General features: G+C 62.4%; 2 protein-coding genes across 7 annotated transcripts; one reads left to right on the forward strand and one right to left on the reverse strand.

Moving 5' to 3' along the window:
- The first annotated feature begins 3434 nt into the window (after window positions 1-3434).
- On the forward strand, window positions 3435-10274 carry LOC138826412 (myosin regulatory light chain 2, ventricular/cardiac muscle isoform). Of its 3 annotated transcripts, none has more exons than XM_070021563.1 (7): window positions 3435-3455; window positions 7899-7988; window positions 9089-9164; window positions 9260-9364; window positions 9467-9545; window positions 9621-9669; window positions 10063-10274. In XM_070021563.1, the coding sequence occupies exons 2-7, from the start codon at window positions 7953-7955 to the stop codon at window positions 10159-10161; spliced, it is 444 nt and encodes a 147-aa protein (XP_069877664.1). In that variant the 5' UTR covers window positions 3435-3455; window positions 7899-7952; the 3' UTR covers window positions 10162-10274. The 3 variants fall into 3 exon arrangements, with proteins under 3 accessions (XP_069877664.1, XP_069877665.1, XP_069877663.1); XM_070021564.1 differs by lacking the exon at window positions 3435-3455 and adding an exon at window positions 5950-5970; XM_070021562.1 differs by lacking the exon at window positions 3435-3455 and adding an exon at window positions 6346-6438.
- Window positions 10275-11169: 895 nt separating this feature from the next.
- On the reverse strand, window positions 11170-27354 carry LOC138826398 (coiled-coil domain-containing protein 63-like). Of its 4 annotated transcripts, XM_070021527.1 has the most exons (13): window positions 27325-27354; window positions 25984-26090; window positions 25315-25484; window positions 23830-24019; window positions 22906-23025; window positions 22133-22291; window positions 19873-20054; window positions 19002-19183; window positions 16976-17196; window positions 14138-14212; window positions 12936-13128; window positions 12250-12447; window positions 11170-11335 (listed from the first exon to the last, which is right to left on the reverse strand). In XM_070021527.1, the coding sequence occupies exons 2-13, from the start codon at window positions 25990-25992 to the stop codon at window positions 11202-11204; spliced, it is 1833 nt and encodes a 610-aa protein (XP_069877628.1). In that variant the 5' UTR covers window positions 25993-26090; window positions 27325-27354; the 3' UTR covers window positions 11170-11201. The 4 variants fall into 4 exon arrangements, with proteins under 4 accessions (XP_069877628.1, XP_069877629.1, XP_069877632.1 ...); XM_070021528.1 differs by lacking the exon at window positions 27325-27354 and having other exon boundaries at window positions 25984-26217; XM_070021530.1 differs by lacking the exon at window positions 22133-22291 and having other exon boundaries at window positions 11175-11335.
- Window positions 27355-27579: the final 225 nt, after the last annotated feature.

Raw genomic sequence — 27579 nt, forward strand, 5'->3', positions numbered from 1 at the left:
GTGTGTGTGTGTGTGTGTGTGTGTGTGTGTGTGTGTGTGGCCACGGCTCTGCTTCCAGCCTTTTGGTGGTTAATTGGAGAGAAGAGTCCCATGGGCTTTCTTGCTCAGACTGGCTTTGAACCACAATCCTCCTGTAGCCGACTCCTGAGTAGCTAGGATTACAAGTGTGAGCTGCTGGCGCCTGACCTGACTACAGACCTTCCTTTGAATAAAAGACAGAAGTGAGAGTTTGGAGTCACTTCACTTAAAGGAAACACTGTGCCATGATTGGTGCAAACATAGTCCTTCATTTGCATGATGGACATGATTGGTCAAATACAGTCCTTTATTTGACTAAAGGACAGCCATGATTGTTGCAAGTCCCTTCACTTACATAAGGGACTGTGCCACAAAGGGTCAAACACAGTCCTTCATTTGCATGGTCCACCAAGATTGGTGCAGATACCAGGCCACACCCCCTTCCTGACTATATAAGCAGGCTGTTCACCTCACTTTTGGAGTCTGCTGAGACTCCCTACTGTGCTCTCCTGGTGTCACACCTTTACCACCCCTGTGCCCAGAGCCACAAGTCCCTGGCTCCTGAAGCCGGGAGCGATGGGCCCCTGGCTGGCAGGGTTTGGCGCTGTGAGCCTCTGGGTGTGCCAGTCCAGCCTGGAGGCCTCGGGCACCCGAGGGCCAGGACTGCCAGCCCTAGAAGGGCGCCATGGCCACGGGCCTGTGTGTCCTGTGCAGGGAGAGCAGCAGGGCCTCTCTTAGCTGGTGGGTGACAATGAAAAGACAAGAGGAAAGGAGCCGGCGCCGGTGCTCACAGGAGGCTGAGATCTGAGGATCGTGGTTCAAAGCCAGCCAGGGTAGGAAAGTCCCTGACATGCCTATCTCCAATTAATCAGAAATGGAGCAGTGGCTCAAGTTGTAGAGCATCAGCCTTGAGTGACAAACCTAAGGGGCAGCTCACAGGCCCTGAGTTCAGGACCCAATACTAGCGGAAAAAGCTGGTTTAACAGAGAACCCCAAAGCTCATCCACAAGGCCAAGCCAGGTCCCCCCAAGAGACTGTGGGGAGGCCCAGGGAGAAAGCCAGATCCAGCCCTTCCAGAAGCTTCCTCAGGAAGCCACAGGCCTGGGTTCCCCAGGCTGAATATTCTCCCAAATTCTGGCTCTTCCTGGCAGCCCTGCCCCTCAGCCCGCTGCGCTCCAAGCCGGGATCTGTGTTGGAAAATCAGAGGCTGGCATTCTGTCTGTCTGTCAACTGCAGAATGAGCAGCGGAACAGACGCTGGAGCTTGGGAGCGCGTGAATTATACATGGCCATCTGCAGCCGCGCCAGCCGCGCCGCCGCGCCGCGGCCATATGGATTGGTATGTTGTTAGCGGCAGAGCCTGGCGGCCAGCGCCCAGCCGCCCTACCACGGACGCCCGCGCCTGGGCCCCAGTGGGTGCATGAGGCCTGAGCCCTGGCTGGACTTCTCCGGAGGGCGGCAGCAGGGTCGCCTTCCAGCTCCTCTTTCCCGGACACTTGACAGCAGGGGCCCAGCTTCCCCCTGGGTCCCTAAACGCCCGGCGCTGACCGCAGTGAAGAACGCCATCATCGCCGTCATCATTGTGGCTGCACTGGAGGGCGAGGGGCGGGTGTGAACTGTGTGCTTTGTTTGCTCTTCGGTACTGGGGTTTGAACTCAGGGCCTCGCACCGTGCCGGGCAGGCGCTCTGCGGCTGGAGCCCCTCCTCCAGCCCTGCCCTGCTTTAGTTGTTTTGCAGATAGGGTCTTGCTTTTTATTTTGTTCATTTGTTGCCCTAAGCTAGCTTTGTACTATGGTCCTCCCGTTTAGTGGTAGGGATGACAGGTGCTTCCAGCACACCCAGCTTCCTGGTTGAGATGGGGTGACACTTTTTCCCAGGGTGGGCCTTGGGCGGTGACCCTCCCAATCTCTGCCCCCCAAGTAGCCAGGATGACAAACATGAGTAACTATGCCCAAGTGTATGTGTGTGTGTGTGTGTGTGTGTGTGTGTGTGTGTGTTGTGTGTGTAGTGTATGTGCTGATCATAGAGCTTGAACTCAGGGCCTGGGCGCTGTTCCTTATGCTTTTTCGCACAAGACTGGTGCTCTACCACTTGAGCCATAGTTCCACACGTGGCCTTTTGGTGATTAACTGGAGTTGAGAGTCTCACAGACTTTCTTGCCTGCGCTGGCTTTGAACCACGATCCTTGGATCTCAACCTCCTGAGTAGCAGGGAACTACAGATGTGAGCCGCTAGCTCTGGGCAAGGTCCCGTTTTCTTTCTAGTCTAGACATAGCTGCTGGACCTCGAGCCACCACAGCCCGCAGGCCAACACAGTACCCCACAGGCCATTCTAGAACAATCCCACAGAGTCCCAACCCCTGGCATAATCTGCTTTCCATCCTTCCACTGAGGGATTGGCATTTTGTAGATTTGACCTAATGCTCTAAATTAAGACAACTGTGCTGAAGCCCAATCAATGAGACGCATTTCTCAGGAAAAAAAAAACACAACATTCACCACGCTCGATTGCAAGCGGAAGCCCTGCGGCCTCCGGGCTCCATCCTGCTCCAACACCGGCTCTGGGCTCCAAATGAAGCCCCAGCTCATCCCCAGCCTCTCGCCTGGCCCCCCTCCTCTCCTCTGCCCCCCCCCTCCATGCAGAAGTCAGGAGCCGGTGGGTGTTCAAAGCTCAGCAGAGATCCGTTCCAACCCTGTAAAACCTCTCCTGCCAATCCTCTTCCTCCTCCTCTCTCCTCCCCTTCTCTCCTGCATGTCCTCTACCCTGGGACCTGCGCCTGCCTTCCCTGCCCTCCCAATGCCGCTTGCTCTGCCTCTCACCCTCCCAACTCCTGCTCCTCCCTTGGAGCCAACTCAGTTACCACCTCTGTCCCACAATAAAGGCTCCTGGAGGGCACCATAGATGTTGGATGGAATGAATGGAAGAAGTGAATGAATGGTGGTAGGCAGGGAAAGACGCTACCGCTGCCAGCACCCCCAGGGCCTGGGGCGCAGCGTGCTGGGGCGAGAGCCTGCGGCCGGGCCGGTGGACTGTGCGGTGACAAATGCTGTGTCCAGCTAAGCAGGCCCAAAGCGGAGACTGGCCGGCTGGGCAGGGAGGCCGGCCGCGAGCCCTGCGCGAGGAGGAAGCGCAGAGCACAGTCGCCCCACTTGCCAACACGTCTGAGTCGTTCCCAGAGCCATATGGCTTGCCAAACTTGAAATATCAACTCTGGGGCCCTTTATGGAAAACATTTGCACAATGCAGGCCCACGCGGGCAGGGGTTGGGTTTTCAGGCAGCGCGAGAAGCCTGGAGGAGGGGCGCGGGGCGCGCCAAGGCCGGGCGACGCCAGCGCCCCGCTTCCTCCTCATGATCTTAACAGGGCTGCCACGGTTCCAGACATCACACACACAGCTGAACCGCAGAGCGAGGAAGGAGAGGGGGAAGGAGGAAAACGGTATGGATGGTTTGGGTTGGTTGGTTTGGGGCTCTACCACTTGGGCCACAGCGCCGCTTCCGGTTTTCTGGGGGTTTATTGGAGATAAGAGTCCCACCGACCGTCCTGCCCGGGCTGGCTTTGAACCGCGATCCTTAGATCTCAGCCTCCTGAGTGGCTGGGATGACAGGCGAGAGCCGCCGGCGCCGGGTGCCCGACATAGTCAAACTGAGGCCGCCCGCGCCCACCCGCCCAAATATGACTATGCAGGCCCCGCCCCTTCCTCCGCCCCTCCGCCTCCCCGGCCGGGCGGCAGTCACATGACTCACCCCAGCGGAAGCCCCGCCCCTTCGGCAGAGCGAGGCCGCGGCGGAGCCGGAGCAGCGCCGCCCTCTGCCGGCGATCGCGGGAACTGCAGGGAGGACGGGGTACTGGGTCCCCGGGACGGAGGGGTCTTGGGGTGCGGGCCTTGCATGTACTTAGGGGAGCCATGCGGGTCCTTTGCAGGCTGGAGGAAGCCGAGGAGGAGGGGGGCCTCTCCACGCTAGCTTGTTCCCTGCGCGGATCTGGGGGACCCTGGCCTGGATGGGCACCAGCCGCAGGCCGGGCCGCGCCCACCGGTCGCGGGGGCTCCGGCTTCTCGTGACCTCCTCCAGACTCTGTTGGGCGCACCCCACCCCCCGTGACCCTCCGAGCCCAGGCTTCCCCAGGCTGCGAGGCTGGGGCCCTGTGGGGCGGTCAGTGCGGACACGGCCGTCGGGGTCGGGCCGGGCGTCCGGAGGCCCCGGGAAGGCGGAGCGCGGCGGGGAGGCGGGAGGCGGGCTCGGCGCGGCTCCTCCAGCCCCTGGCGGGGCGCTGAGCGGGTCCGCGGACGGTTCCCACCTGTGTTCCCAGCAGACTCCCGAGGACCGACGCTGTCCCTGGGGAGGGACCCCGGGACTCACCTTTGGGCGTGGGGACCTTCCCGAGCTCGGCCGTGAGACGCTGCGGCCTGCACGGCTGAGGTCGCCTGTTGCTCCTCGAGGCCCGGAGGTGGCGGCTCTCGGCCGGCCCCGCGCCCGCGCCCCGCGCCCCGTGCCCGCGCCCCGTGCCCCTCGCCCGCGCCCCGTGCCCGCGCCCCACGCCCCGTGCCCCGCGCCCCGTGCCCCACGCCCCGTGCCCCGAGCCCGCGCCCCACGCCCCGTGCCCGCGCCCCGTGCCCCTCGCCCGCGCCCCGTGCCCGCGCCCCACGCCCCGTGCCCGCGCCCCGCGCCCGCGCCCCACGCCCCGTGCCCGCGCCCCGTGCCCGCGCCCCGTGCCCGCGCCCCGTGCCCGCGCCCCACGCCCCGCGCCCGCGCCCCACGCCCCGTGCCCGCGCCCCACGCCCCGCGCCCGCGCCCCACGCCCCGAGCCCGCGCCCCGCGCCCGCGCCCCACGCCCCGTGCCCGCGCCCCGCGCCCGCGCCCCACGCCCCGCACCCACGCCCCGCGCCCGCGCCCCGTGCCCGCGCCCCGTGCCCCTCGCCCGCGCCCCGTGCCCGCGCCCCACGCCCCGTGCCCGCGCCCCACGCCCCGTGCCCCGCGCCCCGAGCCCGCGCCCCGTGCCCCGCGCCCCACGCCCCGCGCCCCGCGCCCCGTGCCCGCGCCCCGCGCCCGCGCCCCGAGCCCGCGCCCCACGCCCCGTGCCCCGCGCCCCACGCCCCGCTCCCGCGCCTCGCGACTGAGGCACTGGCAGGAGAGAAGACGCTTTGCCCTGAACAATGCAGCTGCCCGAGCCGGGCCCGGGCGCACGCCTGTCATCCCAGCTACTTGGGAGACGGGGAACCGAGATGGCGGTTCAAAGCCAGCCCTGCAAGAAGGGCTGGGAGACTCTAAGTGCGGCTGGGAAGATGGCTCAGTGGCAGAGCGCTTGCCTTGCATGCCTGAGGCCCTGGGTTCGATTCCTCAGCACCACATAAGCAGAAAAAGCGGGAAGTGGCGCTGTGGCTCAAGTGGTAGAGCGCTCGCTTTGAGCTGAAGAGCTGAGGGACAGCGCCCAGGCCCAGAGTTCAGGCCCTACGACCGGACCCCCCCCCAAAAAAAAAAAAAAACTGCGGGGACTCGGGCCGGCTCCCGGGCCGGGCCTGGCCGAGGCCCAGCGGGGCCTCGCTGAGGAGCGGCCGGCCAGACCCGGCGGGCCGGGGCGGGGCGGAGGCGCAGCAGCTGCGGCCCGGGGACCATGGGGGGGAAGGGAACAATGGCCCGGGACAAAGGCCGGGATGCCGGGCGCGCCGCCGCCAGGGCGTCTGAAGGGCAAGGCGGGGCCCATTGTCCGCGGGGAGGCAGGTGACCAGAGCTAAAAATACCCGGCCGGCCGGGGCGGCCCGAGGCGGGGCCTGACGGCCTGGGTTCGAAGCCCAGCGCTGCCCCTGCCCACTGGGCCTTTTTTTTCTGCTCCGGTGGTGTATCGGAGATCAGAGTCTCGCGGACCGTTGTGCCGGGCTGGCTTTGAACCGCGATCCTCGGATCTCAGCCTCCTGGATGACAGGCGCGAGCCCCGGCGCTCTGCAGTTCTTGGTGTTGGTTTTGGGGTCTCAATCCTCCCAGGTCCCGCGTCCCCACCTTCCTGTGCGGGGAGCTGGTCGGTTCTACAGTCAGTCCACGACCCTGGTCCCTGGGTGGGAGCTGGGACCCCGGCCGTCCGCGCCTGCTCCCCGTGACCGCGCGTGGGGGGCACGAAGAGCGGGGCGCGGCGCCGAGAAGGGAGGTGCGAGGGCGCGGGTGCGGGTCTCCGCGCCCGGGCGTGGAGGGCGCGTGCGCGGCGACCCCCCAGAGCCCAGGGGCCCCGCCCCCCCACCCGGCCGACCTCGCTCTAACCTTGACGGCATTCCGGGCCTGACTTCAGCGGAAAGGCACGGGCCGGGGGGGGGGGGGGGCCGGGGGCGCGGCGCCCTCACCTAGCGCAGCGGCGCGGTTATTTTTAGCGCCCAGAGGTATTTATTGTCGGGCGGCGCGGCCAGGTGCCCGGCAGCGCGGTCGGCACCATGGTGAGCCCGCGGTCCCCACCGCCGCGCCCCGGCCCCCGCCTCCCCGGCCGCAGCGCCCCGGCCCCCGCCTGCCCGGCCGCACCGCACCCCGGCCCAGCCGCGCCCCGGCCCCCGCCTCCCCGGCCGCACCGCACCCCGGCCCCAGCCGCGCCCCGGCCCCCGCCTCCCCGGCCGCACCGCACCCCGGCCCCAGCCGCGCCCCGGCCCCCGCCTCCCCGGCCGCAGCGCACCCCGGCCGGGCACAGCTGGCGGCGCGGCCGGGGCTCGAACGCGGGGCCTGCGCCGACCCCAGCTTTTCACTCAAGGCCGCAGCGCCGCGCGTAGCTTTTGGGGTTCACCGGGGCGAGTGCCCGGCTCCCGCCCGCCCGCTGCGGCAGGGACCTCGGGCGGGCGGCGGGGACGGCGGACGGAGGGGACGGCGGGCGGACGGAGGGGACGGCGGGCGGAGGGGACGGCGGGCGGACGGAGGGGACGGCGGGCGGACGGAGGGGGCGGCGGGCGGACGGAGGGGGCGGCGGACGGAGGGGGCGGCGGGCGGAGGGGACGGCGGGCGGACGGAGGGGACGGCGGGCGGACGGAGGGGACGGCGGGCGGACGGAGGGGACGGCGGGCGGACGGAGGGGGCGGCGGACGGACGGAGGGGGCGGCGGACGGAGGGGGCGGCGGGCGGACGGAGGGGACGGCGGGCGGACGGAGGGGGCGGCGGACGGAGGGGACGGCGGACGGAGGGGGCGGCGGACGGAGGGGACGGCGGACGGAGGGGACGGCGGACGGAGGGGACGGCGGACGGAGGGGACGGCGGACGGAGGGGACGGCGGATGGAGGGGACGGCGGACGGACGGAGGGGACGGCGGACGGAGGGGGCGGAGGGGACGGCGGAGACGGCGGACGGAGGGGGCGGCGGGCAGAGGGGGCGGAGGGGGCGGCGGGCAGAGGGGGCGGAGGGGACGGCGGGCGGACGGAGGGGGCGGAGGGGACGGCGGAGACGGCGGGCGGGCGGAGGGGACGGCGGGAGGACGGAGGGGACGGCGGGCGGAGGGGGCGGCGGACGGAGGGGGCAGAGGGGACGGCGGAGACGGCGGGCGGGCGGAGGGGACGGCGGGCGGGCGGAGGGGGCGGCGGACGGAGGGGGCGGCGGACGGAGGGGGCAGAGGGGACGGCGGAGACGGCGGGCGGGCGGAGGGGACGGCGGGCGGCGGGGACGGTGGGGGGGACGGCGGGGGCAGCGGGGACGGCGGGCGGGCGGCGGGGACGGTGGGGGGGACGGCGGGGGCGGCGGGGACGGCGGGCGGGCGGCGGGGACGGTGGGGGGCGGCGGGGGCGGCGGGCGGGCGGAGGTCCGACCCCCCCACACACCGCCTCGCGGCGGAGCCGCTGCAAACCGGGGCCCACGGGGGTGGCGGGGGCCGGGGCCCCCATCTCCAGGCCTCGGCCGCGCCCCACGACCGCTTCTTCCCCAGGCCCCAAAGAAAGCCAAGAAGAGAGCGGAGGGCGCCAACTCCAACGTCTTCTCCATGTTCGAGCAGACGCAGATCCAGGAGTTCAAGGAGGTGGGGAGGGGGCAGGCGGGCACGGGGGGACAGGGGCAGGGAGGGGACAGGCGGGCACGGGGGGACACGGGAAGGGGGGCAGGCGGGCACGGGGGGACAGGGGCGGGGAGGGGGCAGGCGGGCACGGGGGGACAGGGGAAGGGGGGCAGGCGGGCACGGGGGGACAGGGGAAGGGGGGCAGGCGGGCACGGGGGGACAGGGGAAGGGGGGCAGGCGGGCACGGGGGGACAGGGGAAGGGGGGCAGGCGGGCACGGGGGGACAGGGGAAGGGGGGCAGGCGGGCACGGGGGGACAGGGGAAGGGGGGCAGGGGAGGGGCAGGGGCGGGGAGGGGGCAGGCCGGCAGGGGGGCGGGGACGGGGAGGGGGCAGGCAGGGACGGGGGCAAGGGCAGGAGGGGGCAGGCGGGCATGGGGGGAGGGGGCAGGGGCAGGGGGGCAGGGGCAGGAGGGGACAGGTGGGCACAGGGGGAGGGGGCAGGCGGGGACGGGGGGCAGGGGCAGGGAGGGGGCAGGCGGGGACGGTGGGGGCAGGGTCAGGAGGGGAGGCAGGCACAGGGGGAGGGGGCAGACGAGGACGGGGGGGGGGCAGGGTCAGGGGGGCAGGGGACAGGGAGGGGACAGGGAGGGGGCAGGCGGGACGGGGGGGCAGGGTCAGGAGGGGGAAGGCAGGCACAGGGGGAGGGGACGGCGGGGGGGCAGGGTCAGGAGGGGGCAGGCAGGCACAGGGGGAGGGGGTGGGGGGGCAGGGGCAGGGGACAGGGAGGGGGCAGGCAGGGGCAGGAGGGGGCAGGGGCAGGAGGGGGCAGGCAGGCACAGGGGGAGGGGGCGGGGGGGGCAGGGGCAGGAGGGGGCAGGCAGGCATGGGGAAGGGGGCAGGGGCGGGGAGGGGAAGGGGGCAGGGGCGGGGAGGGGAAGGTCCCTGGCTTCTCCGCCACCCCACTGCATCTCCCAGCACTGTGCCAGGGACAGAGATTATAGGCATGAGCCGCTACACTCCTTCCAATATCCCACGGTGCTCTGGAAGAGTCCAGAACAGCCCAGTCTGGGTCCTCAGCCCCCAGGCCTCGGGCTGGACGGTGACCCCCCACACACACACACAGGCCTTCACCATCATGGACCAGAACCGGGACGGCTTCATCGACAAGAACGACCTGAGGGACACGTTCGCCGCCCTGGGTGGGTCCCGTCCGTCCTTCTGTGTGTGTGGGGGGCTGCGTGGGGGCAGAGCTGGGTCCCAGCCACCTTCCCTCCCCTCCCCTCCCCTCCCGCAGGCCGCGTGAACGTGAAGAACGAGGAGATAGATGACATGATCAAGGAGGCGCCCGGCCCCATCAACTTCACCGTGTTCCTCACCATGTTTGGGGAGAAGCTCAAGGGTGAGGTGGGGGGACTGGGGGCATGGCCGCGGGCTGAGGCCTCTGCGCCTTGGGGAGCCCTGGCCCCGGCCCCCCCAGACCCGTGACCCCCCTCCCATCCAGGGGCAGACCCCGAGGAGACCATCCTCAACGCGTTCAAGGTGTTCGACCCCGAGGGCAAGGGGGTGCTGAAGGCCGACTAGTGAGTGGCTGGGGGGCTAGGAGCCCCACTTTCCTGCCCCCCTACACCGATTGCAGCCCCCTCTTTTCCCCCCAGCGTCCGGGAGATGCTGACCACGCAGGCCGAGAGGTTCTCCAAGGAGGAGGTATGAGGCCGGTGCCCGCCAGGGCTCACACACGGGGAAACTGAGGCTAGGAAGTCAAGTCAGTGGTTGACCGGACGGGGGTGGTGGGGAGGCCCCAAAGTCCCCCTGGGCGCCGAGGCAGGGGCCGCAGGGCCAGGGAGTGGGACGAATGCCCCCGGTGTCCGTGGAAAACACCCCCGTGGCCCGCACGGGCTCAGGTAAAAGCCGCCACCTCCCACCAGACCTGTGACTGCACATGCTCCACTTGCCGTGCCTCAGTTTCCCCGTGTCCAGGCAGAGTCCTTGGAGGCTCCTACAAGCCAGGAGAGGGAGGGAGGGAGGGAGGGGTGCCGCAGCAGGCCAAGCCGCCCCCTTCCCCGGCCCGGCCACAGCCCCCTGCGCCTCCCTCCGCAGATCGACCAGATGTTCGCCGCCTTCCCCCCCGACGTGACGGGCAACCTGGACTACAAGAACCTGGTCCACATCATCACCCACGGCGAGGAGAAGGACTGAGCCCGCGCCCCCTACACCCCCCTACACCCCCCCTGTGACCCAGCCCCCACCCGCGGCCTGCATCCTCACCCTGCGCAGGGCTGATGCAAATAAACAAGGTCTGGCCGCCTGCACGCTGCTTCCTGTGCGAGGACTCCACTAGCGAGAGACCCACGCGGGGCGCTTTCCAAGGGCCCCATTTAACAGGACGGCTTCCTCGTAGTTTTCATCTCCCCCTTCTGGGGCTCGGTGAGGAGGGGCCCTCGCGCAAATGCTGCAGGCTCACTAAGCAAACACTGAACCCCTGAAGCACAATTTCGGGAAAGCAGGCGCTGCACGTGCGCGTGTGCGTGCGCGTGTGCGAAGCTGGGTCCGAGCCGGCTACAGCGGCAAGATCCCAAGGAAAGCAAGGGCTAGCCTGCGGGTTGGGGGCGCTGCACCATCGGGGGTCGGCTCCCCAGTTCTGCCTGCGCTCAGGGGGCGCCGCCCCCAGCCCCATTGGCTGGTCTTCTGTCCACATGGCCATGGGGAGGAGGGGCGCCTTGGCGTCGGAGCTCGTCGCGGCCTGAGCCAGCCCCGACGCGGCCCCCAGGACAGCGCCACTCCCCTTGTGCAGGAGCTGGGGAGGCGACACCCCAAAGAGCAAGCAAGGAGGGGGCGGGGTCAGAGGACCCCAAACCCAAGGTTGGGGCGCAGCCAAGGCCGAGGAGGGGAGGAGCCGGTGCCAGAGCGCCCTCCCCCGCCCCGCCATGGCCACCTGCTCCCGCGTGACTGCACACACGGAGCGCGTGAAAACACCGTGGGGTTGGTGCTGGTGGCTCACGCCTGGCATCCCAGCAACTCAGGAGGCTGAGATCTGAGGACCACGGTTCAAAGCCAGCCGGGCAGGAAAGCTGGTGAAACTCATCTCCAAAGACCCAGCAAAAAGCCAGAGGTGGTGCTGTGGCTCAAGTGGTAGAGCGCCAGCTTTGAATACAAAAGCTCAGGGACAGCTCCCAGGCCCCAGGGCACAGGAAGGAGGAGGAGAGCAGGGTGGGTGGACCGAGTGTTTATTCCCAGCCTCAGAGGCCCCCCTTCTTGGCCTTGTCGTGGTCCCGCGTGTCCCGCCGGCCCTCGCGGCTGCTGCTGTCCCGCATGCTGCTGCTGCTCTCCAGCACCAGCTGCCGCAGCGCGCTGTGCTCCAGCGGCCGATCCACTGCGGGGCGGGGTGGGCCGGGATGGCGCAAGTGAGCACCGGGGCTGGGCCTCCCCCAGCACAGGCTGCCCAGCCGCACCTGCCACGGCCTGGCCTGCCAGGCTGGCTGGCCCTGGGTCTGGACACCGTGATGCTCCCACAGAGCACATTGACCCTGGCGTCCTTTTTAGTGGCTGCATAATACTCCACCAGGTACATTGCATGGGTGAAGGTGACTATTGTGGCCCACCATGAGGGGGCGTCGTGTCTCTTGTTCCTGGTTGGGGCTCTCTGCTGCCTCTCTGATCCCTGAGAAGCTTTTTGGAAGGATCTCTTTCAAGCTACAAGTGGCCACATCTGACTCCCTCCCCTGAAAAGAGCAGGGCTGGCCTTGAACCTCAGGGTCATGACTGAACAGCTTCCATTCTGGGCTTAGGGGTCACAAGCAGGGCGAGGCGCAGGCTGGGCACCCAGAGGAGCAGGAGGAGGGCTCACGGGACGGAGGAAGAGAGGCTCCAGGGCCTGGGGTGACGGCTTGGCTTGCTTGCTCACAGCTGGCTCTCTACCACTTGAGCCATGCCCCCAGTCTGGTGTTTTGCTGAAGTTCATTGGAGATAAGAGCCTCTCAGACTTTTTTTTTGGCCCAGGATTGGCATTGAACTGCGATCCTCCAGATCTCCACCTCCCAAGTAGCTGGGATGCCAGGCTGCGCCACCGCACCTGTCATCTGACTTGCTCACGAGGGGGAGAGGGAGTTTCACACCCCCCCCCCCGAGACCTGTGTCCCCCATCATCAGTCCCCAGGCCACCACCACCCCCAGTCAGAGATTGTGCTGGAGGACACCGCCTGCACAGCAAGAGGGGAAACTGAGGCCCGGTGTGCTGCGGGATGGAGACCCAGCAGCCCACCTGGGTGGCAAGGAGGAGCAGCTCACCTTCGTCCAGCTTGTCTATGAAGGGGTCGAAGCCCATCGCCGGGGGGGTCACCTTCACGGGCTCGGGGGGCTTGAGCAGTGCCGAGCCACCCCAGAAGGGGTTCACGAAGCCCCCGGGGACGTCCGCCCTCGGGGCGTACTTCGCCCGCCGCTGGGCCTCCAGCAGCAGCAGCTCGTTGGTTCTCTTCTCTATCATGGCTGCGGGAAGAGCGGTCCGCTGGGAGAAGCAACACGGGCAGGGCACGCGCAGGGGACGCAGGCCCACGCACCATCCCACCCCAGGCCTTGGCCTACAAGATCCCCACGCTTCTTCCTCCACCACCGCCAGGCGTGACCCGTGCTGTCGATTTTTCTAAAGCTTTCTGGGGTTTTTGGTCAGTATCAGCATTTGAACTCAGGGCCTCTTGCTTGTCCAACTTGCTGACACAGCTGACACTCTACCACCTGAACCACACCTATAGCCCAGCTTTTTACTGGTTAGTTGCAAAGGGGAGTCTCGGGGACTTTGTCTGCCTGGGCTGGCTTCAAGCCATAAATAACACTCCGTTGTCTCAGAGTCCTGGGTAGCTGGGATTACAGGCGTGAGCTACTGTGTCCAGATTTGAACCCAGGCCTTTCCCCCTGCCCCCCACCCCGTCCTCCATTCCAGTGGCTGGGAGTGGGGTGCCGGGCCTGGAGGGGCTCACCTAAATACTTGGGGAGGTTGAGGTCGGAGATGGTGCCCCTCTCGCCCAGGTGGCCCTGGATCTCGGTGTTGTCACAGCCAATCCTCTGGAAGAGCTTCTCCAGGGAGCCCTTGAGTTGGCTCAGCATGCCGCTCAGCTCCCCTTGCCGGGCCTCGCACAGCTCCGCCTTCTCCGTGGCCACCTTCACCTTCTCCTGCGGGGTCCCGCCTGGTCAGCCGGGGGGGGGGGGGTGGGGGGGGCCCACCTGGGGCTCCAGCACCCCAAGCTGCAGGAACACTCAATGCCTTTTACTTGGGAAGCAGGTCCCCCTTGGGGGCCCAGGGGAGTGGGGTGCAGGGTGGGAAGAAAAAGGGATTCTCCTGCGTTGAGGTGTGGTTCAAACAGTACACACAATGACCCGGGTTCAACCCCACAACCACCGGTGGGAGAGTGCTTGCCGAGCATGCATGAAGCCCTGGGTTCGATTCCCCAGTGCCACATGAACAGAAAATGCTGGAAGTGTCGCTGTGGCTCAAGTGGTAGAGTGTGAGCCTTGAGCAAAAGAAGCTCAGGGACAGCACCCAGGCCCTGAGTTCAGGCCCCAGGACTGGCGATCATCATCATCATCATCATCATCATAATCGGGAAGTGGAGCAGCAGCTCACGTGCTAGAGCACCAGCGCTGAGTGGAAAAGCTCAGGGACAGCACCTAGGCCATGAGTTCAAGCCGCAGGCCTGGCGCACACATCACAGAAATACAAAGCAAAGACAAAGTCCACCAAGTACTTGTAGCACTTGGAAGGAGGCCCCACCCCATGGCAGTGCTGAGCCCCAGGGGTCCCCAGGCAGGGGGCTGAGTCCCCCCTGAGTCCTCCACCCCAACCCAGGGCAGCTGCCCCAGCGCGGAGATGGGGGCCGGGAGAGGGGCCCCTGCCAGCTGAGCCCATGAGGCCTGTGGGAAATTCCAGCTCCTGACCAGCTGGCTGTGGTGTTCTGCTGCCCCCTTGTGGCCAGATAGAAGTGGCACTGCATCCCCACTGTGATGCAGTAGAGGCTGTGGGCAGGGGATGGGGCAGCCAGACCCACAGACAGACAGGCAGGCAGACAGACGGGTGGGTGGGCAGACAGGCAGGCAGTCAGGCGGGCAGACAGGCGGGCAGAAAGGCAGACAGACAGGCAGGCAGGCAGGCAGGCAGGCAGACAGACAGAGAGACCCAGCTTACCTCCATCTCCTTCAGCGCCAGCTGGCTGTCATCCTGGTCTATCTGTTGCTGAGACCGCAGTTGGATGATGGCGTCCTACCCGGGAGAGAATCTCAGGGTGAGAAACAGAGCGCTCCTTCCCCATCCCCCAACACCCCACCTGACACTCTGCCCGCCAGACCCTCCCCCACACCCTACCTGACACCTGCCTACACCTCACCAACTGACAACCGCCTGACACCCCCTGCAGCCCCAGGGCCCTTTTGAGCAGCCCCAGGACCCTGGTCCCTGCTGGGCCCGTGGAGCTCCCATGCTTCTTAATGAGAAGGGGGTGCTGGCACTGTGCGTGGCGACTGTCTAGAATGAGACGGTTGGTAGGACTTTCTAACCTTCTGCCTGCCCTAAGACTGTGGGTACTGCTCAGTCTGGGGACCTGCTGTGTCCTCGCCCCCAACTCCTGTGGCCCCTGCCACCCATGAGGCCTGGTGGGGTCTGCGGTCTTCCCGCCCTCCAGGTCCACACATCCTGCAATGCTGCACATGGCCACCAGAGGGCAACGGCTCAGCGCCTTGGCCTGAGGTGGCCAAGGAGACCTGGGAGAGAATCAAACTCAGGAGTTTGGGGTGAACTTGAAGCCCCCCTCCTCCAGAGAACCTCATGGCCCACCAGGAACATGAGACATTGTGGGGTCTGATGTTCTGTAGGAGGACACAAGGTCTGATTTTCCCGTGGAACACCTGATGTCTCAATACTTGTGAATACTAAGGTAAAGCCAGTGTTAGAACCCTGTAGGCTTTTAATTAATTAGTTTTTGCCTGTCCTGGGACTTGAACTCAGGGCCTGGGCACTGATCCTGGGCTTCTTTTGCTCAAGACTAGCACTCTATCACTTGAGCCACAGCACCACTTCCAGCTTTTTCTGTGTATGTGGTGCTGAGGAATCAAACCCAGGGATTCATGCATGCAAGGCAAGTGCTCTACCACTGGAGCCACATGCCTAGTCCAGGCTTTTAAATTGCAAACAATCCTTTCAAACCTGAGCCCTACTCTGAGCAGAGAGACTCGATGCCTCGTACCCCATTCCACCCCACCCCTCCTCCATCTGTTGGTGCCTGTCAAGGGCATCGTCTAGCCAGGAGCCATAGAACACAGAGGGGGGCTGACACGGGGAGGCCATGGCGAGACCTTGGGGAGAAAACGCTTTAATGAAGACTTCCCTGCTCCCCGGTGGCCTCGGCCCTGCAGACCAGACATTCTTATGGGGTGATCTTAGTGAGTACCCCAAGTTCAAAGATTAATCCTGGGGTCCTCAGCCTAGAGACAGAGGCTGTCAGTTTTAATAAATAGTTTTTCCAACTCCCTGGTTAACCAGGGGCAGGAGGCGCCTGGCATCTGGGCCTCTGTTTTGGGGCCTCTGGATTGTGGCCTCTGTTTCATGTGTGTGCGGAGCTGTCCTCTCCACTGCACTTTGCAATGCCCTTGGGCCTCAGGAATGCCCTGGCGTCTCTGTGACGGGGACTGACATTGCCCCTCAGGATCAGCGGTGCCCTGAGACCAGGTTACCCCAAATGAGGCCCTGCAGTGTGCGGGCTACCTCGATGGGGCCCGTGCCCCCCAGGAACCGGACTGCTCCCCTCGAGTGATGATGGCCATGACAACATCTCAGGGACCCCACCAACCAGAGCGAGGTGACCAGCCAGGCCGTCCTGTGCCTGGGACCCTCCAACTCTGCACAGCTTTGCCCCGGCCCCTACTTCCCCTCTACGTGTGCCGTGAAGATGGCGGAGGGTGACCTGAGGTGCCACCTTCCACAGCCTCCAGCTCTCTCTGCCATACTTCCTTCCTATCACTCTCCCCAGGCTGCGTCTAGCCTGGCAGTGGAGGCCACTGGGAGCCTCAAATGTCCTCATGGTGGACACAGGCTGCGGGGCTCAGGGAGAGGAGGTCAGAGGCCTCTCAAGGTCAGTGGAAGGTCCAGGCCAGTCCTGTCTGGGAGCTCGTTTCCCGGCACCCCCTCTGTGGCCCTGGGCACTGGGGGTGCACAGGAGATGCGCCCAGGGGCCTGTCCTGCAGGCAGTGAAGAGCAGTGGGAGGGTCCCTGGAGGCCACGCCCAAATCATTACCCAATCCACTGCTGCCCGCCCACCTTGCTTTGGGCTGCCCTTATTGGATCCCATGCTGTGGACTCCAGCACAAACGGCCAATAGATGCCAGCTTCCATATTTGGTCCAGCCAATGGGGAGCTGCCTTGTGTCTGGCTTCTGCTGAAACACAGCCAATGGGAGGCACAGTCTGGAGACTGGCAGGTGGGAGAAGGCAGTTCTTACTTTCCACCTGGCAATAGCTATTGCTTGTTGCCCATCAATGGTTTTTCTCTAAATCTACCTGTTGGTTCTGTCATTCTGTGGGCCGTGTCCGGGCCTTCTTCCTATGCCTGTCACCTTCAGTGAGAGCCGCCACTCCCTCCCTGGCTCTTGGCCTTCACGTTGGCCTCCTACTACTTATTAAAATGAGCTCACTGTACTTATGGAAGCACACTTAAACATCCTGTGTTCTAGCTGTGCCTGTCTGCACACAGGAGATGGGGGAGTGAGGTGACATCTGTGTGAGGTCATGGGACAACAGGAGGCAAACAGGAAAGCCAGGACAGTGCAGGGGCGGGTGGGGCGGGGAGGGGTTCCACTGAGGTCTCAGTGGCCACAAGACCCAAGCCGAATATGGGAGGGCTGATGCATGGCACTAAGGACTGTTTACGTCCTGGGGAGACTAAGGAGTTACGTCGAGAAATTATGGGCTGCACAAAGGCTAACAGCCATCCTTACCACCCTTTCAAAATACAAACAGCCATCCTTGGGCCCACCTGGATCTGCTGCGTCTTCTTCTGCACCATCTCCATGTCGTTGTTGAGCTCCGTGAGGTAAGTGAACCGAGCGAAGTTCTTCTCCTCCTTGGCCACGAAGTCCTCGATGAGCTGGTTGAGGTCACCATTCGAGGTGAACTTGAGCAGGCGCAGGTGCGCCACCTCGTAGCTCTCGAAGCTCTCGCCCTTGCTCTGCTTGCCGTGCTTCTTCATCTTGAGAGCTGCGAAGGTCAGAGAGCGGCGTGGACGTGGGCAGGGTGGACTGGCGGGGCATGGGCGGGGCATGGGCGGGGCAAAGAGGCGGGTGCCCCCTGCTGCCTGATGGCCCAGCCTGGGCTGAAGCTGGATTTCCCAGATCAGGTTTTCTGCTTTACCGAGACCCAACTCCACAGCTCCTGTGCGCCAGGCACCGGGCTGGGCTCGGTAGGCACCAGATCTCTGCCCGCACAGGGCCCGGGACAAGGACAGAAAGGAGGAAATCTTCCTCTCACCATGGTGGCCCGAAGGCACGCTGGGTGCTGGGGTGCGGTGCGGCCTTAGCTGTGTGGCTGTGGTTGGGGACATTGGTCAGGACAGGGCAGTGGGCACAGCTGAGGAAGGTGCAGGGAACACAGTTCTGAAGAAGGCTCGGCGCTCGGCCAATTCAAGGCATCCCAAGCAGAAAGTTCTCCTTGTTCTCTCTCTAGCCTAGAAACCTGAGGTCTCCCAGGTTCTTCTAAACCCAGTCTCGTTCTCTTTGATTTGACCACCACAGGACCATCAGAAGGAACGTTCTAGGTCCTTCCAGGCATAGCCATGGAACCCCCTTTACGTGTGTCACAGGTTCTCAGCAACACACTGGGCTCTTCATGGGATGCCCATCTTGTAGCCTATAGGCCATACGGAAACCACAAGTGACGAGCACTGACAACAGGCGGGGGAGGCTGAGGGGTGGCTGGCAGGCGGAAGGACGGGTGGACCTATGGTTGAGCTGGTGGATGAGTGAGCGGGTGGATGGTTAGATGGACTGACAGAGGGTCCAAAAGCTAGAAAAGCATTGGTCATTTCTTTGTTAATTTGTGTGGGGAAAACATAAGGTTTCTCAGAAACACTTGTAGCGATGCAGTTCCAAGTGAGAAGACAAGAAAAGGAAAAAGAAACCCAAAGAATCAGCGCTGGTGGCTCAAGCCTATAAGCCTAGCTACTCAGGAGGCTGAGATCTGAGGATCATGGTTCAAATCCAGCCCGGGCAGAAAAGTCTGAGGGATTCTTTTTTGTTTTGTTTTTTGTTTTTTTTTTTTGGGTCCAGTCGTGGGGTCTGAACTCTGGGCTTGGGTGCTGTCCCTCAGCTCTTCAGCTCAAGGCTAGTGCTCTACTACTTGAGCCACAGCGCCACTTCCGGCTTTTTTCTTTTTGCTTATGTGGTGCTGAGGAATTGAACCCAGGGTCTCAAGCATGCAAGGCAAGCGCTCTACCACTGAGCCATCTTCCCATTCCCAGCCCAGTCTGAGGGATTCTTATCTTCAGTAAACCACCAGAAAACCAGAAATGGAGTTGTGGCTCAAGTGGTGGAGCGCTAGCTTTGAGTGAAATAAACTCAGGGACAGCACAACAGGTCCCATGTTCAAGCCCCATAACCAACCAAAAACAAACAAAAATAAAATCTTCATAGAGATCTGAAGTATGGCTCAGTGGTAGAATGGATGAAATGCAAAGCATGCACAAGGTTTGTTATTTTTGGTGGCTGTGGGGCTTGAACTCAAAGCCTGGGTGCTGTGCCTAAGCTTTTTTGCTAGAGGCTGGTGCTCTACCCACAGCTCCACTTCTGGTTTTTACAGCTCCACTTCTGGTTTTTTTGGTGGCAAATTAGATAAGAGTCTCACGGATTTTCCTGCCCGGGCTGGCTTTGAACCTCGATCCTCAGATCTCAGCCTCCTGAGTGGCTTGGATGACAGGCTTGAGCCTCCGGTGCCTGGCCTCACCTTGGATTTTATCAGCTACCTTGGGTGTTATTTGCTGAGGGGGGAGCAGGGGAACGAGGGGGTACCTTCCTCCTGTTTGGCCTGCTCCTCAAATTCAGAGCGGTCGTTGAGCTTGAAGAGCAGGAAGGACTTGAGCTTGCTCTCGTGGTCGTACACGCGCTCCAGCTCCCGGATCTCCAGGTTGTACTGTGAGATGTCCTTCTGCTGGCGCTCCTTCATGGCAGTCGTCCGCGCCATCGCCTCCACCCTGCGGGGTCAGGCCTGTCCCGAAGTGTCCGCCCCTTCCTCCCTCCCTCTCCCAGACAGTCAGGGGACTTCCTGCCTGGCCTGGCCATCCATTTTTAAGTATCAGAAGAAATGCTGAACAACTAGAGTGTGAGCTCCAGATTACCCTGAGGGGGATTTTCCTATCCCCACTCTACCACCGTCATCACCACCAGGACTGCCAGTGACACCATCACCAACATCTCCACCTCCACCACCACCATCGTCATCATCAGCACCACCATCATCATCGCCACCATCACTATAGTAACAGCATCACTATATCACCACCACCACCATCACTATCATCACCATCACTATCGTAATCACTACATCACCACCAACACCACCCTCACCATCACCACCACCATCATCATCACCATCACCATCACCATCGTAATCATCACTACATCACCACCACCACTATCACCATCACCATTACCACCACCACCAGCACCAGCACCACCTGTGCTACAGTCACATGCTCCTATTTGGTGATTCTTCCCACCAAAATCTCTCGGGCAATGGCAGGGTTGGGAGCCCAGAGTCCCTAGCTGTCCCAGGCTCTGCAACAGTACAGGGGCTCCGGCTCCCAGCCAGCCGCCCCCCCCCCCAACCATGCCCAGCCACACTTCCCCTCCTACCCCCCTCCGTGCCTTCCCCCCAGCCCACCTCTGTTTGTACGCCTGCGCAGACTGCTCAATGGCCATGTTCATGGTCTTCTTCTGCGTGAGCAAGCGCTTGTGCAGCTGCTGGTAGACGTTGTCGTAGGCCGCCTTCTCGAAGCGGAGCGTGTCGATCTCCTCCCGGATCCTGGTGTTGGCACTCATCATCTTGTCAAAGTGAACTGTGACCTGCAGAGAGGGCCCGTCCTGGGGTATGGTCCGCGGATGGGGGGCCGTGTGATGGCCCGCAGCCTTGGGGTGACACTCCAAGGGCCTCCTGGGAGACAGTGTCCCTAGGGAGGCAAAACATCACCTCCTAGTAAGAGCCACTACCCCAGATTAAAGAAATGTAAAGTGGGCACTGGTGGCTCCCTCCTGTGATCCCAGCTACTGGGGAGGCTGAGAGATCAGAGGATCACAATTTGAAGCCAGCTGGGCAGAAAGGGTCTGAGAGACTCATCTCCAGTTAACCAGCAAAAAGCCAGAAGTAGAGCTATGGTTCAAATGATAAAGTGCCAACCTTGAGCAACAAAGCTACACAAGAGTGCAAGGTGCTGAGTTCAAGGCCCAGTACTGCCACAAGAGACAGAGAGAGAAAAAGCAAGTCAGGAAGGAAAGAAGGGAGGGAGGAAAGGAGGGAGGGACTTAAGAGACCTAACAATTACATGGATTTTTATATAGATGTTGATTAAATCAACACTGGGCACCAGTGGCTCACACCAGTGATTCTAGCTACTCAGGAGGCCGAGATCTGAGGATCATGGTTCAAAGACAGGCCAAGCAGGAAAGTCCCTGAGATTCTTTTTTGTTGTTGTTGTTGGTTTTTTGTCAGTTGTGGGGCTTGAACTCTGGGCTTGGGCTCTGTAGCTCAGCTCTTCAGCTCAAGGCTAGCGCTCTACCACTTGAGCCACAGAGCCACTTCCGGCTTTTTTCCTCTTGCTTATGTGGTGCTGAGGAATCAAACCCAGGGCCTCATGCATGCAAGGCAAGCGCTCTACCACTGAGCCACCTTCCCAGCCCCATCCATGAGATTCTTTTTTTTTTTTTTTTGTCGGTCGTGAGGCTTGAACTCTGGGCCTGGGCGCTGTCCCTCAGCTCTTCAGCTCAAGGCGAGCGCTCTACCACTTGAGCTACAGCGCCACTTCCGGTTTTCTGGTGGTTTATTGGAGATAGGAGTCTCACAGTCTCTCCTGCCCGGGCTGGCTTTGAACCGCGATCCTCAGATCTCAGCCTCCTGAGTAGCTAGGATTACAGGCGTGAGCCACCAGCGCCTGGCTTCCATGAGATTCTTATATCCAGTTAACCACCAGAAAACCAGATGTGGTGCTATGGGTCAAAGTGGTAGAATGCTAGCTAGCCTTAAGCAAAAAAAGCTTAGGCACAGTGCCCAGGCCCTAAATTCAAGCCCCACGACAAAAAAAAAAAAAAAAAAAAAAAAAAAGTTTGATCAGAGAAACATCTGTAAAGATTGGGTGTTTTGTAATATTAATACTCATTTCATTTGCTGCAATACTGGCATGAGGCTTATTAAAAAAGTGTTCAAAGGATGAACCTGTAGAATTTAGAGGTAAAATTGCATAATCCTTTATGTTAATTACCTTAATTAAGGTAAGTGATTTATCTTAAAATACTTCAGGGTAAAAGAGTCATGAAGCAATTAAAGTGAGATGTTAACGATCATTAAACCCAAGTGACAGGTACGTGGGTGTTTATTATTTTATTCCCCCTCTTTTTCTCTCTTTTTCTTAATACATTTCTTGGTTTCTTTGGTGTGTGTGTGTGTGTGTGTGTGTAATACATTTCTTGGTTTCTTTGGTGTGTGTGTGTGTGTGTGTGTGTGTGTGTGTGTGTGTGTGTGTGTGTGTGTGTGTGTGTGTGTGTGTGTGTGTATATACTAGTCCTGGAGCCTGAACTTCGGGCCTGGGCACTGTCTTAGCTTCTTTGGCTTAAGGCTAGTGTCCTACCACTTGAACCACACCTCCACTTCTGGCTTCTAGCTGGTTAGCTGGAGATTAGAATCTCACAGACGGGCTGGGAAGGTGGCTCAGTGGTAGAGCGCTTTGCCTTGCATACCTGAGGCCCTGGGTTCAATTCCCCAGCACCACATAAGTAAAAAAAATAAAAAAGAGCCAGAAGTGGTGCTGTGGCTCAAGTGGTAGAGCACTAGCCTTGAGCTGAAGAGCTGAGTGACAGCACCCAGGCCCACAGTTCAGGCCCCATGACTGGGCCCAAAGGAAAAAAAAAAAAAAAAAAAAAAAGAATCTCACAGACTCTGGCGGTGAACTGGGCTGGCTTCCAATCATGATCCTCAGATTTGGGTCTCCTGAGTAGCTGGGATTACAAGTGTGAGCCACGCCCGCAGTGCTTTCTTGTTTTCCTGATGGGTTTGTGGATTGGTCCAACCATGTGGGACAACAGCGCAGAGGCTGCGGGAGAGACAGACAGAGCCAAGTAGCTCCAGCCAGGCCTGGTGGTCAGGGTGTGAGGGAAGCGAGGGCTTTCTTCAGTGAGCCAGTGACAAGACCCTCTAAATCCATCCACTTTCCCTCTCGCTGGCTTCTGTCCCCAGAGCCGCAGGTTTCCCAGCCTGATGGACGACTGCACCTGCCCCTCCGTTCCTTCTCCCTTCTTGCTTTTCCAGGGGCAGCCACCTCTCCCTCTCTTTTAGTCCACACTTTGGCAGTGCTGTCCTGCCCTGGTGGGAGAACCAGTCAAGAGTGGTAATGTGACTCAGGTCCATTCTCCCATCCAATGATTGGTTCAGGGCTGAGCACGGCACCCAGAATGGTCCAATAGGAACCTGCCCTGGGACATAACAGGAGGCAGCTGGGGAAGGAATGCTGCCATCCAACTCCTATTGACATCTGTTGGCGTGGAAGTGGGCGGGGCGGATAGCAGATTCTAAAAGGCTTCCTGGCCTGGGTGTCCACCATTAGCTGTCATTCAAGGAAGGGAGTGAGCTCTGTCAGTGGCCTGTCAGGCGCTATGCTTTGCTCTGAGCACAGGGCAGGGGGCTGCAGAACACTCCTCACATACGTACGAAATTCAGACGCATTTCCAAAACGTGGATCTGTTTTTGCAGTTTCCGGGGGCTATTAGACTCTTGTATTTTCATGAAGATCTGTTTTTGGTTTGTGATTTTCTTTTCCATCTGAACAATCTAAAAGGGGGAGAGGGAGGGAGCGCAATTGTGTCCATATTTGCAAGGGTACAGATTTTACATTCACTCCCCGAAGGGTCCCTGTCGGGGAGTTTGCCTCAGCTCTTGGATGCCTGCCCCACGCCTCTCACTCTTTGCCACTCTGCGGTAAAGTGAAGCCACTGAGACTTTTGGCTCACGCCTAGGCATGTAAATTGCCTTACCTCTGGCATAAATGTTCACACCTAAAGTTCTAACTACTCAGGAGGGTGAGATCTGAGCATCGCAGTTCAGAGCCTTCTCCGATCTCCAATTAACCAACAAAAAGAGCTAGAAGTGGAGGTGTGGTTCAAATGGGAAAGCACCAGTCATGAACAACAACAATCAAGAGCCTGAGGCCCAGAGTTCAAGCCCCAGAATTGGTGTGCGTGCACACACACCTCTTAAAGCAGGGGCATTAGCTGTAACTTCAGTGTTTCTGCCCCTCATCAGCCTGGTCCCAGAAAGAGAGAATCAACAAGGGCCCCTAACCAGAGCCAGGAAAGATGTAGCTTTAAGCCTCAGAAACTCGGGAAGGGGTGATGTTTGCTACTCACCTTCACTAACTGATGCACCCATCTGTACTGAGCTAGGAAGCAGCCTGGGGACCATGGGGTGTTAACGGAGCTGGCTAATCGCACTGCAGCCCAGAGGATGCAGGGAGGTGTCAACAACACCCAGAGTGCACCTGGAGGGGTCTCCCTGGGGAATCGGGCAGGCACTGCCCGCCTGGGGCATTCTGGGTGCCCTAGTCCTGACCTAGGGCGAATCCCCTGGGACATGCACCTTGTCGTCCAGTTCAGCCAGCAGCATCTTCATGGAGCTGATCAGGGTCTCATAGTCCTGCTTGGTCTGCATCAGGAAGCGCAGCTCCACGTAGTTTTTCTGGTTTAGGTGGACATTTTTCGAGGATTTGAGGAGACTCAGCACCAGCATGAGTTCCTCGTGTTCTGCTTTCAGACTCTGGATTTCCTTCCTGAGGGAGGGAGGGCGGCCTTAGTCAGCCTCTACATGCACCCTAAAATGATGCCTGCGGAGGCTCCGGTGCATTAGGAGTCTGAGATGAGAGATACCCTGGGCCCCAAGTCCCACTCTCCCCAGGGGAAACTGGGCTGCACCTGTGAGAACGCGCCGTCGCAGACGGGGCCCGGACTGCCCGGCCTCAGCCGCACCACAGCCCCACGGCGCTCTGCGCACCACACGCCCAAGCAGGCAAACGTGCCGGGTGGGATTTTCAGGTTTGCCTCCACACATCACTTCAACCGCACCCCAATTTCTTCCCCCTCCCCGCTTCCAGCCCTGGGTGTTGAACTCTGGCCCGGGCCCCGGCCCTCAGCTCTTCAGCTCAAGGCGAGCACTCTACCACTCGAGCCACAGCGCCACTTCCGGCTTTTTCTGTGGTGCTGAGGAATCGAACCCAGGGCTTCGTGCATGCCGGGCAAGCACTCGACCGCTGAGCCTCGTTCCTGGCCCCAGGGCACCCCAATTTCAAGGGTTCTCAAAGGACGCGCGAACAGGACGCGGGCCCAGGGCGTCTCCAGCCTCCCGCGGGAATTCCCCGCTCTCCGGCGGGACCTGGCGGCGAGCAGCCACGCCCACTCCACCACCAGGGCCCGCCCCGCCTGCAGCCGCAGCTGATTGGACCAGAAATAGACACCTAAGCCAATCAGAGCCTCCTCCTCCGGGGAATTTGGGGTTGGGATGCATTCGAGGCAAACTGTGGGGCTGGGGACGAGCCTTGAACAGCTCACGTGGAGAGAGGCGCGAGAACCAGACAGGGCCTTACCGGAGACCCGCGGGCCCCGCCAGGGTCCTGGAGTAGACTCCCCCCTCCCAAGTGGGCTTGTCTGTAAACAAGTCCTGGGGGGGGAAACGCCGCGGCCCACCATCCTCCATGAGAGGCCCTCACGGCTGGCTGCCCCCCCCCCCCCGTCACTCACGGCTGGCTGCCCCTCCCCGTCACTTACGGCTGACTGCCCCCCCCCGTCACTCACGGCTGGCTCCCCCCCCGTCACTCACGGCTGACTGCCCCCCCCCCCGTCACTCACGGCTGGCTCCCCCCCCCGTCACTCACGGCTGGCTCCCCCCCCCGTCACTCACGGCTGGCTGCCCCCCCCCGTCACTCACGGCTGGCTCCCCCCCCCGTCACTCACGGCTGGCTCCCCCCCCCCCGTCACTTACGGCTGACTGCCCCCACCCCCGTCACTCACGGCTGGCTGGGTCCTCCCCTCTCCCCCCCCCCCGTCCTCCCCACTGCCCCCGATCACTCACTGCTGACTGGCCACCTTCTGCTGGCTGCGGAAGTTGAAGGACTTTCGGCTCTGCACCATCTTCCGGAACTGCTGCCGCACCTTGCGGAGCTCCGTCTCAGCCATCTGCTCGCGCGCGCTCTCTGAGGGCTCCCGAGGGCCCTTCCAATCCTTCCTCCTGTATTTCTTAGACTGTGAGACGCGGGGGCCAAGGGTCAGGGGGCCGGGCAGGCCGCGTGGGGGGCGGGGGGCAGCCGGGCCCACCCTCCTCTGCCCGATGTCAGAAGTTGGGCCTCCCTTGGGCTGGGAAGGTGGCTCAGTGGTAGAATGTTTGCCCCGCATGCATGAGGCCCTGGGTTCGATTCCTCAGCACCACATAAGCAGAAAAAGCCAGAAGTGGCGCTGCGGCTCAAGTGGTAGAGCGCTAGCCTTGAGCTGAAGAGCTGAGGGACAGCACCCAGGCCCAGAGTTCAGGCCCCATGACTGGCAAAAAAAAAAAAAAAAGAAGTTGGGCCTCCCTCCCTGCCTCCCCTACGTTCTCCGAGAGCCTGGGTTCGAGTCCAAGCGCTACCACTTGGTGAGTCTTTGAACATCACAATGCCTCCAGTCTATAAGATAACGCTCCGGGCGCGACAGGAGAGCAGAACGTGGGGACACTGTGTGGCCTGTCCCCAGGGCTGCCCCCACCTACCAGCATCATCGCCGGGGACTCGGGCTCTCCTTCCTCTCAGACACCGGACCCAGGGAGGCTGAAGCGGGACGCGCCTCTGTCCCCCTCTGTCCCTCTGTCCTAATATCCTGTCCACAGAGGCAAAAGGGGGAGACTTTTGGGGCCACGCTGCGGGTGGCCAGGTCCCAGGGCGTCGCCTGGTCCCAGCTGCACACGGCCCCTGGCTCTGCAGCAGATGGCGGGGTGCGGGAGGAGCCCCCAGCTGGGCAGGCATGCCATTCGCCCTGCTGCTCCCGAGCTCCCAAGGAAAGAGGGTAAGATGGGGGGACGCCCCCGGGGGGGAGACACGCGGCACCCGCACCCGCCAGCGGGAAGCATAGGTGTGCTCGGCGGGTGGGCACAGGATGGCGAGGACAAGGCCCAAGGCGCCCGCAGAGCCCTGAATTCCCTGCGATAAGTCCCGCCCCTCAATCTGTCACTCAGGCCCGACCACACCCTACCCATTTCCTGATTGGAGCATAGGACTCTGGGTGAGCCAATCAAAATGCCAGTGTTCTGCCTAATCTGCATACTTTATTTTATTTCATCTCTCAGCCAGTAGTGGGGCTCGAACTCAGGGCCTAGGCGCCATCCCTGAGCTTTTTCCTCTCAAGGCTGGTGCTCTGCCACTTGAGCCACAGCTGCACTTCTGGCTTTTAGGTGGTTCATTGGAAATAAGAGTCTCACAGGCTTGCCCAGGCTGGCTTTGAACCTCGATCCTTAGATTCCTGAGTGGCTGGGATGCCAGGCCTGAGCCGCCGGCGCCCGGCCTGATGGTATTCTTTATGGCACCTTCATCACACAGTTTGTTCATAGCGATTAAAGCAACTTCCAGAATCGATGGCCTAAACACAATTCCTGAGCAGGCCAAGAGCACTGGCCGGGGACCTCTGACCCCCGTGCGGCCCCCAGTTCCTGGCCCATTAAAGGGCTGTACATCTCATGTAACGGAATGTGTCTGTGGAGGACATCTCTGCAGGCCGGGGGAATGCGGCCTGCGAGAATGGCGGCTCCTTCCTCTGGACTTCGGGCTCAGAAGTAATTATCCGGGACGGGAAACCCCCCCTCCCCTGTCAATTCAACAGGATCCGCTGTCCTGTGGACAGGCGGGCTGCCTAGGGGTGGCTTCCTCTCCGAGCTTCTGCTTAATGACGGAACGGAGCTTAGTTCTCAGAGCAGCCCTGCGGGCGCAGAGACCCGCACTCGGCTTCCAACCCCGGGGTTAGGAGAAGCCGATGGACACCGAGCCCGGGATCGCCCCGCTGCGCCTCTGCCCGCGCCCAGCAGAGGGCGCCGCGGCGCCCGCTCCCCGCCGCCGCTCACCCGGCGCCGCCGCTCCCTCGCGGGTCTGGCTCTGGCTCGCGGCGCGCACGGCCCGCGCCCCTGGAACGCGCACGCGCCTTTGTGACTGCACAGCCCCCACCCCGCGTTCCCGCCCGAGCCCCGCCTCTGCGGCCCGGGGGACCCCCACCCGACCCCGGGGGACTCCCACGCGGCCCCGGGTGCCATCCCCTCCTGGCTGTTCTGCAGATCTCCCCGCAGCTAGCCCTACCATCCTCCCCAGAGAAAGGACAGACA

Source organism: Dipodomys merriami, unplaced genomic scaffold, assembly GCF_024711535.1.
Source record: "Dipodomys merriami isolate MVZ:Mamm:240054 unplaced genomic scaffold, mDipMer1.0.p SCAF_142, whole genome shotgun sequence".
In the NCBI taxonomy this organism is placed as follows: domain Eukaryota; kingdom Metazoa; phylum Chordata; class Mammalia; order Rodentia; family Heteromyidae; genus Dipodomys; species Dipodomys merriami.